Here is a 14,403-nt window from a genome sequence, read left to right on the forward strand (position 1 = left end):
AGGCGATGGACTCACCGGGAGGGGTTGCTGAACCTCTTGGTTTGCTGGGTTCGGAAACCCTCCCAGTCATCACACTCCACCTGTCCCGGCCAGTGCTTGAGGATTTGTAAGGGGCTCGTTGTGTTACCCAGTCAGTCAGAGAGAACAAATTCCCTTTGTCACCCTAAGGACTAGATTTTCCTAATTCCTTGGTATCCAGCAGCTTCCACTAAAGCAAGGGGGATTCCTCTTCCTTGAGCACCAGGAACACTGAGAGGTGATGGGTATGGGCATGCTGAACAGCTGAGCCTTTCCTCACACAGCTGGAAGAGAAGCTGAGACCTCCCAGAAGTCTGCCCCTTACTGCAGATCTACTAACACCACTACATCTCCTCAAAGGAAACTCCCTTCCCTTTCCAGGAGAGTCCTAGGAAGGATTCCACACAGCCAGACAAATAGGAGCACCAAGAAGCTCAACGGCTCTTCTCAGAAGTCTGCTACCCTGTGACACGAAGCCCTGAGCCCTCACCAAACGAACAGCCAAGAAAACTCCTTGCTACTTTCTGTGATACCATCTTGGTGGGAAAATTCAGCACCTCCATCTCTCGAAAGCCTGCGCTCAGCTGTAGTCTGCAGGGCTGAGTGCTCCTGCTGGGGGGGCTGCGCTGGGGGAGGGATGGGAATTTCCAAGCTGTCCTAAGGGACAATAAAAGCTTTAAAGAGAATTAAACGATTGCTTGAAACTTTGTCAGAGCAAAGTGCAGGAGGAACACCAAAACAAAGGGAATGAAAAAGCACTCTTGTAACCAAAGCAAATATATTGGGGCTTGTTACAAGGAAATGAAAACAGAGAGTTAGGTTTATCGGTGTGCTAAGGTGACTTCTCTCTTACATCTGCTTTTATGGTTGCCTTGACTCATGGCAAGACGCAAGCTGACTGTTTATACCCCTAATTCTGCTGCAGGACTGCAGCACGGCACAGAGGGATCTCCAAAGGACTAAAGCCCACAGCAGTGTTCAGGTGGATCTCTCAATCAGCTGAAAGGAGCCATCACTCCAAACAGTCCGGAAAGGTTTTTAACATTACATCAAATCAGAAGTGTCCCAAATGTCCTCGAGCACCATCATCTGTCTCTACAAAACTCACGTGGAACTCATCTTGTTCGTTGCAGCAACTGCCTCTGGTTAGTGGCACAAAAGCACGGTTCGATTTATGGGCACTGAAAACAAACCCCGGGCCTGAAAGCAGCCCGCTGGTGGTCTCTGCATCACGGCAAGGAGTGAGCTCGGATGCTGCTGTCTCTGTTAGTGGGAGCAGTTCCCCGTGGAGAGGGACCGGTAGGTAGAAGTCTTTGCTCATTGCAGAGCCACCTGTTTTAAGATCCTGTTTGGCCAACGTAAGAAACAGCTTCTTCACTGACAGCAAGCAACCAAGGCAAAGAGCGTGGACCTGCTCTGAAGTCCAGCACAGGGGACTGTAAAAGCTGCTTGCTCTGCAGGCTGTGTGATTTGCAAGAGCTCAGCTGAAAGCCCCCTGGCCTTTCTGCTGCCTGCAGAGAGAGATAAAGGACAGGGCAGCTGGACTCTGCCTCCCTCCTGCTCTCCTTGACAAACACCCAAAGGATTCAAGGAGAATTGCAGAGGAACAAGTGAGGAATGCAGCACGAGCAGAGGGTTCACAGGTACTCTGCACAGCAGTGCAGGTCATTAACATGGCTGAGAATTGCAGTTCTTTGACTTGCTTTGAGCCTGCTACACTCAAAAAGCAACCTTATAATGCTGGAAAAAAATATCCCCAAGTTAACTTTTCTCTCCAGAGCTTCCTCATCTCAGCAGTAAGAGATGCCCATGAATGGCATCACATTTACAGGACTGCTTTCAGCTAGATACTACCTGTTTTAATATAAAACATGACTTTGCACGGAGTGAGAAGAGTTAGCAGAGCAAGCTGCAGTTCCCGAGGCACAGACAATAACCACAGCTCACTTTTCAGCAGCCCTTTCTTCCCACCAGTCTGTGTGCACGTAATAAAATGCAACCTACCTCTGAGCAGCACATCGCGACGGAGCCAGCTCAGCAACGTTTGCTGTCAGGTCAGCTGTTTGCTTTGCTCTCCACATCAGACAGCGGCAGGGAATTTGTTGTTCACAAAACAACAGCGGCAAAGGCTGCCTGATTGCAGGACTCCCAAGCCATGCCAGGTTATCAATCAAAATGCAGTCACCTTTGCCAAAGCGGCAGGTGTCCCTGGTCAGAGTTTCTCCCCACGTGTCAGCGTGAGCCTTAATTCAGAGTGCTGAGTGTGCCTTGCCTGCCAGAGGACTTTCAGTCTTGCAGAAAATTTCCTATCCTTTTTTCACAGCTTTTTCTGAAAGCTTACGGCAACGACCTAACACTGCTCAGCCAGAGGAACGGGGCTGGACTTGGGCACGCACACAAAAGCCGGTGGGAGAGCAGATTTCCACTATGAGCACCAGCAGAACACGAAACAAACCACAGAAGAGGCTGGGACTGAGCTAAGTTAAAACAGACGTAAAATTCCCCTGTTTTCGTTCTTTGGAAGCAATGATTTCCTGAAGTGAGGACATGAACAAGTCCAGTAGCTGAGAAACTAGAATTTAAATGGATAATTAGAAAATGTGGCCTGGGCATCCGTGACAATTCCTCCTTCCCACTTAGAGGTATAACCAGCTTTAGCAATTCTGGTTTCCAGCAGAGGAGAAGCTAATTACATTTGAGGAAATCTTTATGGAGCTCAATTTATTTTGTAAAGACTGCCAATGTCATTTACGTTATTCCCCATTCATGTTTCTATTTCTGCTCTGAATAGCTGATGGAATAAAGATCGGAACATGATTCAGCCGCAGCTAACAGGCTTTCCTTCTAAATCATCCCTTTGCACAATCACAACTCTTGTGAATTGAACACATTGACCTGCCTGGGAAAAGTTCTTTAATTACAGTGACATTTCTCGAGCAAGACAGTAATTTCTTCACGCAGTCAGCTGGGACGTTACCCTCAGACAGAGCTGAGGCCAATTCCACGGCAATGAAATAACTTTTACCAGTGACTTTTTCCTTCAAGCTTTGAAATGCTCTGTGGGAATGTGCCTGTGTTGACCGTTCTGAGTAAACACCACTTTTTTTGCTTGGAGTCGTGCACGGCAGAAAACTCAGGCAGCTTTATTCTCAATTCACCTCTGCCAATTCCAAGAGGACTGCAGGGAGAGGAGAACCAGAATACAACGAGAAAATGGAGGAGCAAAATGGGGGAAATAAGTTTTAGATGTCTGAAGCCCCACCAGGTTGAGCAGGGAAAAGCTGTACATCAGACAGGACTGACTGGACATTAGAGGGAGCTCTGTAAGTGGAGAATTAATAAGATAGCTCTTGAAAGAGGTTCAAGGGAAAGGTACCTCCACAAATGTCCTGCTGACAGGCAGTGCACTCCACACCAAGCCATCGAGCCAAAGGTAATGGCTGCTTGCATACATTTTTCAAGTGTTGCTGTGGATTATTTCTTTTGGATTTGCTGTGGATTATATCTTTTTGCTGGTGCTCTCACTGACAACTGCCAGAAGTGGAATCAGCTCTTTTTTCTTTGGTTTGTGTGTGAACGTTCCCAGTCCTTCCAGCCGTATCGAAGTTGCAAAACATGCCACTTACTTTTAGGGTGGCATAGTCAAATACTTATCTCTCTGTGCTAAGTCAAGTAGAAATTATTTAAATTAGATGGTGTAAGGAATGTCTTAAGAGGCCTGGAATATACTGTGCATATAATTACAGCAAGGAAATAATTTGATCAGAATATCTTAGACCTCAAAGGAAAAAGGATGCCCAGAAATAAAGACTAGCTCGATGTATCAAACTGGAGTGTTTGGGGGACCCAGATATCTGACATTGGAAACTACAGCAGCCCAGTGGTGATCCAAAATATCTGCTGCATTGATCAAGTCAGGATTATGAAGAATGTTTAGAAGGGTCCAGCTTCTGCAAATGAAGACACTGAGATGAGATTCGGTCTCCATAATGCAATGACAAAACAGCATCTGCCTGCAGCAGGGGAAGACTCCTCCTCTGGAGCACTGACAGGGTCTGCTCACCCATCCTCTCCCCTCCTTGCTCCAAGAATACACAAGATCTGGCAACCAAAACCTTTCCATCTTTGCAGCTTTCAAAACATATTTGCAGCTCAGCTCCATGAAACAAGATCGGTTTTTACCAGCTGAGCCCTGGGATGCAGGGCAGACTTAAGCATTCTCCGAGTGGCTTCCCCAGGTCCTCTTCTTCCCTACTTAAGTGCCTGCAGCACCGAGACCATCCCCTACAAACCTCAGACCCAAAAAGTCAACCACCAAGCAGGCTACCTGACTGTTTAGACAAAACTGGGTCACAAACACCACGGATGGTAACCCCGCTAGAACAGGCATCGGTGGGCGAGGAAACTGCTCCAAAGGGTGTGCAGCCACAGGCAGCAACTCGCCTTTGTGACGCTTTTTAACACTTAGGGTTAACTAAGGGAACTTTTGCCATATTTCAAGACAATGTCCTGTTCTCAGCTCATTCATACCTTAATCTCCTTTACAAATCGATGGTGATATTACATCTAGGCGAGAAGTCTTGGCCATTTAGGAGATTTCACCAGCTGAAATAGTGCAAGCTCTCTCCTGAGCACCTCAGTCTCCTACAAACCCATCGCACCTGGATATGCTGCAAGTTTAAGATCTGTCATGACCCTAACGTCCCTGGGGCAGCAGGCAGTGGTAAGCTTCACGGTATTTCAGCTAGATTATGAATATCAATCATACGTGCTGCTGTAATTGCAAGATCTCCAACACAACTGCTGAAACTGTGCTGCTACAGCAGAAAACCTCGCGTACACACTGTGTCAGCCAAGTCAGCCTTCTCCTTGATTAACACTCATAATTGGCTGTTGATACAGAATTTTCTTCCCATGTTAGCTGAAGAGGTTAGAAATGAAGCTCAAAACTGAAGACAAAAATGATATCGAATTGTCATTCGTGTTCCAACACAAGACATGAAATAGAAAGATAAATTCTCTCCTCAGTTCACCTGTGTGTGTTTTATATAGCAACTCCTGCAGAATCAAGCATTATTAACAATACTTCGGGAACACTCCCACTGCTTCTGCTGGCGGCTCTGCTCACGTAACGGCTGTGTGATTGGGATGGCTGCTGGCAAAGTCTGCACCTTAGAAACCTGTTAACTGCAAACCCGTCAGGAATGGAGCCTGCACCGTCTGGCTGTATGGGAACAGTCCTATTTTCAAACTCAAGGTGCTCTAATGTGTAAAGTGTAAGAGAAAAATCTAAAAGATGGCAAGTAGTAGTCAGAGACCAAACACTGCACTCACTCACTCAGATATTGTAGAAACCCTCTGCAAAATGATACCCACGTGTTCCAGGCACAATGGAGGAAATGAGAAAATTCCTCCTATAAATCTGCAGCGAGGCCATGTTGTTAAGGCACCACGCTGCTTCTCCACGGCAGTGCGTATGCGAATTTTGGCACCAGATTTATGAAATAAAGGCTGAAGGACTGCTATAGAATGGTTCTGCTTGCCTTTTAGAAGCAGCTAAACATCCCCTGCCTTCCAAGGAGTATATCAAGATCAAGCAATGCATCTGTGCTGAAGCAAGGAGCGACACCAGCCTTTGAATTTTTGTCTGTCACCAAGGGAAAACAAACTGCAAGTTATTAATGGGTCCATTTGCACTCGTTTTGGAGAAAGGTTATTCAGTTCTTTCCTCCGTTCTAACGTATTGACATTGCCAGCACACTCTGCTTGAATCCCAAAGAGAAAAATGGATTTAATATGTATTTAATGCGTGGTTATCAGAGCTCCCAAATGGGAACAACAGCAAGAAGGATCACAGAAAACTAAGCCACCGACAACTCCAGGGTTGCATGGACGTATGAAGAGGATGAAGCTTTTCCTTCCCAGCCAAAAAATACAGGAATACACCCCTTATAGCCTCGCAAACCAGTAGATTTGTTTCCACAAAGGAAAGGGAAGGAAATGCCCTCAGGGAAGACATCATCATCAACCTTGGCCACCAAAGAAGTACATCAGCAGTGAATGACCACAGCACTGCCCCTGCTGCCAGCTGACAAGGGGATGAGAAGAAAAGAAGCATTTGCATCTCTGGGACACTGAACAGGTGGAAAAGAAAACCCGAGCTGGTTCCTTGGGAGGCGAGCTGGTTCCTTGGGAGGCGCTAAGGCCTCCTTTCAAATTCTGATTTCTGTTCTGTTTCTTTCTTCCTCCCACCTCTTTACAATTTACCTTTTAATTGATACTTGGAGGAAACTTCAGACACAAGAAGAGAACTTTTCTACACGAAACAGCTGGACGTACTGGAGGTGCTTCATAAACAAAATGGCTTTCCTTTGCACAAGTCCTTGCAGAACGTGCTCACGTTCTCCCTTCTCTGCTCAGAGCCCACCACTTCTCTCCTGAAGCAGGAAAGAAATCAGTTGGACATTAAATGATACTATGGATTTTTGTCAGGGGAAATCAGTTCCCCTCATCACTGAAGAGGACTGGATTTGTCTGCTTTTCTGCATGCAGATGTTCGAGAACCCTCTCCAGCCTCCTTCGGGCCACTGCCTAAAGCTGAATTCTGCTCCTCGCTGTTGCTCTTCTGATCCTGTTCATTCCTGTCCCCAGGGGAGGTGGCACTGCTCATTTGAAACAAGTGGAACAGCGGGATAGTGAGACAGAGGCAGCCTGTTGCATTTTGAACTTCCCAGGATTCTTAACTAACCCACATTTTGTAACCACAATTAATTCTTTGTTTCAAATACTAGGAATACTAGAAATAAAAACCAGTTTAAAGTATTGTTTGCAGGGAAAAGCCTAAATTACAGATGTGCCAAATCAGATGGATTTCACAAAAGTCAGACTTCTCATCTGCTTCTGCTATGTATGTACCTGGCTGGTTGAAGACCAGACTGTTTGGAGTCAGTTTGCATTCCCTCATAATAGGAATACTCAGCTTCTCTTCTGAGAGTGCTTTGGGAAAGAAAGATCAGTTATTCTTGTGTTTTGTTTTTTTTTTCTTTAGTCGTTGTCATAAAGAGAGCTACTCCAGTGTTCAGTTACAGCAGCAAAGAAAAGAACAGGCTTTTGAGGTAGCTCATATTTAAGAAGCAAAAGTGTGCTGGGGTATGATCCTGATTATTCTAAAAATGAGCTCTGCTCTTCTTTCACTGTGCTGAGATGCTTCAGGAGAACATGGCCATGAAATACAGCAGCATGTTTTGCTGCTATGCATCGTTACAGCAATGCTCAAGAGATTAAAAAAAAAAAGTACTCGTGTCTGTGAGTTGTACAGAACCCAGAGCTGGCTTGCCACGTGTTTCTGGAGGGGTTTACTCTCAGGTGGTGTTTTTGTCTTGCCTTTATAGGAATTTATGAGCACCAGCATCAGGTAGGCAGCTGCCATCTGGACCACGTGTGGATGAAAATTACAAACAGGAGAACTGAGCTGCCAGCATGCTCTCTACCAGTTTTCCAGCCCTGCATTCCTCCTTCCCCCAAGCTTGCAGGTTCACCCCGAGTCCCTGCTGCAGTGAAATTGTCCAGAGAAACGTAAACTCGACTTGTGAGGCTCTGTGAAAATGCTCCGCCTGAAGCGATGACTCTGAGCATTTCTGCAACATTCAAATGTTAATGCAAAACATAACCCACAGCATCCCACTTGAACAAGCAGCAATCTAATACACCACAGCTCAATTACTTCCTCGGTCTTTGTAACAGGTGCTGTCAAATAAATCTACTGAATAAATCAGTCCCATTGTAACCACCGGGAAGGCTTTCATAACTGCATTTGCTGAGTGGGAGGACGTTTTTTTTCTCTGTTTTTTTTACTGACAGTCAGATAAAAAACATGCTAATCAAGAGAGATGTGCAATAAATGCCTTGGAAGTGAATTCCTGTTTATGCTGAGGTCTCTTAGCCCACCACTTGTTCAAAGGCTCTGATACTACCACAGCAAAGAGAACCAAGCCCTCTGGGTCCTGTCCATTTTTCCCCATGGATGGACTGTAAGATGTCGAAAGTACTGAAGCTATTTTTATATTTTCACACTCAGCACTTTTGCATCATCTGTGCTTTATATTCCTAGCCCTGCTTGTTATTCCTAATCCCTGGCTGAGTTTCAGTGGGACCTGAAAGGCTCCATCCCTGCAGATGTCCTTGCTGGAGGCCCCAGCAGGTGAGTGGCTGTGCACCTCCTCTTTGAAGGCGCACCCAGGTCCTCTGCAGGGTCCCAAGGTCTGCGAGGGCTGGTGACAGAAACAGAAGTGAAGGAATGACAGATCCGCTCATCCCGGTGCCTGCCCATTGTGGTGAAAAGCCTGCAATTAAGTCTCATCATGATTGTTCTTCAAAAGCAGCGAGAGCTTAATTGAAAAGCAACCCTGGTTTTTTAGATGCTGAATTTCCACTGAAGCTGAGAATCAGCTGTATTTTTCTGGTGATGTCAGGATGCAGCAGAGCCCTCTGCAATCCCTTCAACAAGCCAAAGCTCAGTGAGAATCTCCTAGAGGGACGTGGTAAAGCAATGGTTCCGCTGGGTTACCCCACAGCAGCAGGCACTCACAGGATAATACTTCTCCAGCAACACCAAGCACTCTGCATCACTTCAGGACCCTTCTATGGAATCAGATGCACATTTTGGGTTCCAGAACTTTCCAAATAAGCCATCTAAACTCAAGGAAACCTCATATGTTTTTTCTGGAATTTAGGAAAAGTCAAAAACAGGCTTTACTGGGAAGCTTACATTCCATTTCTCTGAAACATGCACCAGAATGACAAGTCTACTGCAAGGCAGGTATCTAATCTACACGTGAAAAGAAGTGTATGCGTTACACTGCATATATGATGATCCCCCCTCCCATTATCTCTATTTTGTAGGAAAGGCGGTAGGATGTTCTCTGACAGGCAGGAGACTGGGCTTGATGGATATTGGTCTGAATTACTGCAGATGTTCTGATGTTTTGTCTCCTTTACCAGAAAAGAGTTTTTTTCAGTAAAGGGCCTCATATTGAGCAATTGTTTTATCAAAAATATCTGTCTATATTTCTATTATGCTGCTGCACTCTATTTGCAGTAAAATCCATTTTTGCTTTCTTGCCACTTCTTACGTAGTGCCCCTGAATATTCCCTTCCCCCTCCTTGCTCTCCCTTTTTACTTTTAAAACGTTCATCAGAACGCACTGCGTTTCTCTTCATACAGCTCCATGCTCAGGAAAATGGAACAAGAGAATGACAACTACTTAATATAGGTGTTCCCCGCCGCAGAGATTGCTTTTTTCTTTTCCCGGCGCTTTGCAGTAAGATTAAACAAGTGGAAGTGTCAGCTCTTTCTGAAATGAGAACAGTCTGTTGGCATCCTGCAGCACGAACACAGATGCACAACAGCAGAAGATAAGCAGACAGCAGCTCTGCAACCATGATTCCTTTAGCTCAGATGTAAATACTGCTCCTTTGGGGAAGAAATGGAGAGGCTGCTACGAGCCAGGCAGGGTCAGGTCTGCAGGACTTCAGGGGGGTTTGAAGTTCAGGAAGCAGAATGTCAACTGCAAGAGGGTCTCTGAAGAGAACTCAGAGAGAGGAGAGTAACATAGACTAACCTAACAGGGAACGTCACCCTTCTGCCATCACCATTTGAATTCCTCTGCCATTTTTCTTTTAATGCCATCGACAGATGTCACTGCTTGCAAGCCATGACAACTCCAGGGACAGTGAAAAGATGATTGTGGGAGACTGTGGAAATGCTAACCAAGAAAACCCAGTAAAACGCAGATACGGGAACAGCCACAGTGCTGGAGCACATTTAAAAACCCTCTACTTCCCTATTACCCCCCCACTTCCTTTTGGGAGGTTTATATTTTGGTCTGTGAAGTCTATATCGGTATGGCATTAAGCCCCATGTTTTCTGGCAAGGGCCGTACATAGCTCAGTTATAATGAATGAAATGAGCTGGTAACAGTTGGGTATTTATAGGCTCAGCAGGCTGGTGCTCCAAAAAATCTGAAAGCATTTCAAAGCGCCTTTGGCTCCAGAGCAACATCGATAATCCCAGCAGCCTGTGGGGACATTCAGCAAGGGTCACAGCAGGAAGAATGACCGTGGAAGTGCCCTAAGCTTTCTGCTGAGCGTCTTCCAGGCCAGTTCACAAGAAAGTGAAAAATAAACTGAATCATTAAGATGTGGAAAGACAAGATTGCACATCCAAGATTCTTGTGAATATGAATACAGAAGCCAGGTTCTGCATGATGTGCTCTCTAAGAGCTCACTCATGAGTAATGATGAGGCACTGAGCTCACTAGGTTGCTTGCGATAATCGAGTTGAATATTGCTAATCATTAATGACACCAGATAGCTTTGAGGAAGCCAGGTGCCTATCACGTCTACAGGTGAAACTGGTGAAACGCTTCCTGCTTCCTGAAAACCTACCCTCCAAAACCCAGCAGCCCCGCAACCTAGCAAAGCAGCCACTGACACCGCAGAGCCCTGTGCCTGCCGGCAGGTTCCTGCACCACGGTGTCAGTGTGGCCCAGGGGACCAAGGTACGAGGGCTAGGAACCTGCCCCCGCACGAACTCGAAGGGCACGGAAGGCACCACCCAGATAAGACTGCAGGTTTCACCTGCTCTGAGGTCATGTGTTTGTGCTACACGTTTCCCAGCTGCAGATCCTGCCTACCTGCCAGCCCGAGGCTTGCAAGACAGCAAGGACTTTTTTGGGAGAATAATGATCTTTTCCATCTCCGCTGTGAAATATCTTAGAACAAAAAAAAGAGAATCTAACAGCAAAGGCAAATTCTAGCTGGTTACAGTGCTGCAAGTGAAGGACAGATGGAAAAACTGAGACTAAAGCAAGTTGTACTTACGACAGACGAGAGGTCCATGTTTACCATCCTCCTGTCATCTAAGTCGACTGGCTGGAGGCCGGCAACATTGAGCTGGACGGAGGAGGTTCTGTACACAAAGCCCAGCAGCCAGTCCCCCCTAGGAGCAGAGCAAAAGAAGAGCATGAATAAACACTGGTGCTAAACCCGACACAGCACGTGCTCACTTGGAGCATGGGGAGAACAGAGGGGAGAACACAGATTCCTGGGACATAAGAATGTAAATCTTAATTTAGTCCTGATCCATGGGTGTAATTTCATTACATTCGGTGGGTTTAAGAATCTGACCTTTCTATTTATTTCTGCATCAGCCTGGAGACATTAATACATTCACGTTTCATCTTTTGAATAGGTAGACATTCTCCAGCCCGCAGAGAGCTGTGAACGTGAGGAGGTCTACGATGCCAATATTGCTGACAGAAATGTCAACGATGAAGCCCCTCGGAGTGCTCCTGATCTGTAGGTACTGCACAAACACACAGTTTCAATGACAAAATGAGCAGGGGTCTGTTCCCACTGTGAAGTATTGCTGTAAATCTTTGGGACAGTTGCAGGGTAGACTCTGGCATGAGGAGGGAAGGTGATGCATCCTTTGGAAATCCATAATCTGTTCTCCTGTGCCTAAAACCCAGACACTTAAACACCACTACAGTCTGCAGAGCAGATTTAAGCTGGATGTGAGTGGTATGCTTACTCTGTGACAGCAGCAGACGAAATGCACAAGCACAAGAGACTGTTTCTGGCTGCTCTTGTTCACTCCCAAATGGTCTGTGCTAAAAGGTGTGAGTGAAGGTTGCACAGAGCTCTGCAAAATCCCTGCGACACATCCACACTGCATCAGAGTCACTGTTTGATCCACTACCCCACTGCTACTGAGGCACGGGTTCCTTGAAAAGCTCGCTGAATCCTTAACTACAACTTTAGTTAAGGTTTTCCCCTAGGCATTTGTAATCCTGCTGTGAAATCGAGCGGGACAGCCCTGACAGCTGGCTTTCACTCCCCAGCTACTTCCAGATTTCAAAGCTGAAGGAGACGAACTACAGTGGACTCAAGCTCAACAAATTGTGCCCAAATGTGATCTTGCAGGAGGATTATTCAGTGTAATTCATCTGACCTAAATACAGTTACTCCTGAAGTGACAGAACGAGGACAAAATTTATATAAGCGAGAGATGGGAGAAGGAGGTGGAGATGGGGCTTTACCAAGAAAGGTTTGTATAACCCATCTCTCGTATCTAACATCCTCACACAAACTCTGTCTCTCAGTTACCTCCTCCAGCTGCCCCTCGTGCTGAGTAATGTTCAAATTCAACAGTTGATGGCAAAGCAGAGAACTAACATGGAATTTTTCCTGGCAGTCTCCTCACCTGTTTTGTTGTTGTTTTTTTTTTTTCCTATTTGTGAGCAGCAAGCTGTGTTTTCTGCAGCTTTTTTTTGTTCAACATTCAAGTCAGGGGCTAGCCAAAGCCAAGATACTAACCAAACTGCTGCACATGCAGAGCTACAAATACACACGCTGTGTTATTCCAACAGTACGTGCAGGCTTTGAAACTATAACAAGAAGATTTCTTTTATAGTTTAGAAAATGGAGAGGTGGAGCTTTTTGCACTGAAATTGATATTTGTGAAACACATGGAGGAGCAATATTCCCCAGGGCAAACTCAGTTATATGCAACAGATATTCCTAAATCCCAGTCACTAACAGACAGGAGGCAGCAATTGCTTTTTCCCTGTGTCACGTGAAGAAAGACTGTAACTGGTGTGCATACCCAGCACCCATAAGATCTCCTGTGAGCCAAAAAGGACAAAAGCAACATTACTCAGATGTTTCAGCACATTATTCAGACGTTTCATTATTTCAGATGGGATTAATGATTTTTTTTTTGTTTTATTTTTGAATGCTTTTAAATCCTTTAATTCTTTCTTGTAAGTTAATACACTATTTCAGGTGCACAGTAACAGTAATTTCTCACCTTATACACATGTAAGACATACCTATGTGTGTATGGAAAATGTCAACAGCATTTGCAACTGTCCTTGATCTCTAGGTTTGTGGCTTTATAAGCTGTCTTTACTCACAGTTACACGTTCTTTGCTAATCTTGCCTGGTTATTTCTCAATTTATTTTCCCATGCTCTTGGTCTTTCCTGCTTCATTCCTTCATTTTCATTTCCCTCTTCTAATTGTGCTGGTAAGCAATGTCCTTGGTCCTTGTCACAATTATCTTCCAATACAGCCATTAGGTTTGGTACTATCACTTGAATTAATAGCTTTTGCATGATTGCTTCAGCTGCTTCTGGCCTCTGAAATTCCCTCTTTTCAGCCAGCAGCTCCCACAGCTCTGCAGAGCAGTGGTCTGCACAGTTTTAAAAGGCTGACTTTTAGTTTCAAGGTAACCTTTCTATTCTTTCACATCTGTAGTAAATTTGCAATGGCTATTCTAGCTGTCCCTCCTTTGTAGGTAAAATATCTCGTTCATGTGGGCTATCTTGATGAGAAACTGAGTCTAGATATAAAAACTCCAGTTTGCTCAAGCTCCTTCCCTTGCATGGCAATTTTCACATGAGTTCTCCATGAGCACCACCTAATGAATCGTACCTCAAAGCTTTAACAGATTTTAATTCACTTTCTTTGTTTTTAACTGTCAGTGAACTTAAAGGCTGCATTTGTAGACCCTTACATAAAGGTGAGATTTAAGGGGGCAGCAGAACATGTCAAATTATTCACACAAACACTGACCCAGCTTCAAACTGCCACAACAACACAATGTTGCCACAGCATGAACAGGACCTACATACTGATAACCAGCATCGCTGTGCAGCACAAAGTCGAAAGCTGGATACAAAACAGCCTCAAACTGTCTCTTGCAGACTGTCATCTCCAATTAATCTGATGGAGAAACCTCTGGAGGGAAGAGACTGGCACTGTTGTCTCCGGCACTACTGAACCAATGCACTCACCAGCTGAACAAACATTGGCTTACAGAATGTTTACAAGGGATAAATGCACAAAATCATTTCAAAGTGACACTAGCGTAAGGAAGCAGGGAACTACACACGTACTGACCTGCAGTAACCATTTATGATCCTGCCCGACACCACTTTTGTGAGAGCTTTCCAGTACTTGGCTTCACCTTCCACTGGAGCTCCCAGTAAGACCACATCTTCAATGATCCCCTGCGAGTCTGTCAAGGTGAAAACAGAACAGGTCAGATTTAGAAGCTGGATCAGAGAATACACTTTACACATACGTGAAGGAATGGTGTATTCAGAAGTGCACTACAGAAAAACCATATTTCTGTGGTTTAAAAACAGAAACAATGAAAAGGAAGATCTTAAGCAACACTTTACATAATTATTAAGTGTCTGCAGTTCCAGTAGCAATCAGTAAATGCGAAAATTAGAGACCCTGAGACAGTGAAAGGAAGTGGGCTGATGGCAAGAGGGAGAAGTGGCCCGGCCTCTGTCCAGAAAGAGGTAGTTCAAGC

General features: G+C 45.2%; 1 protein-coding gene across 4 annotated transcripts in view; it reads right to left on the bottom strand.

Moving 5' to 3' along the window:
- TMCO4 (transmembrane and coiled-coil domains 4) overlaps positions 1 to 14,403 on the bottom strand; it is a 43,602-nt gene that overhangs the window by 3,810 nt on the left and 25,389 nt on the right. For all 4 annotated transcript variants that reach the window (XR_014685249.1, XM_084495159.1, XM_084495157.1 and 1 more), the window contains 2 exons: positions 13,983 to 14,100; positions 10,900 to 11,017 (listed from right to left, as the gene is read on the bottom strand). Coding sequence is in view for 3 of the 4 variants with exons in the window: in XM_084495159.1 (XP_084351285.1) it covers positions 10,900 to 11,017; positions 13,983 to 14,100 (236 nt within the window). In the remaining variant the exon portion in view is untranslated. The remainder of the gene's footprint in view (positions 1 to 10,899; positions 11,018 to 13,982; positions 14,101 to 14,403) is intronic.

Source organism: Aythya ferina, assembly GCF_964211825.1.
Source record: "Aythya ferina genome assembly, chromosome: 21".
Taxonomy (NCBI): Eukaryota; Metazoa; Chordata; class Aves; order Anseriformes; family Anatidae; genus Aythya; species Aythya ferina.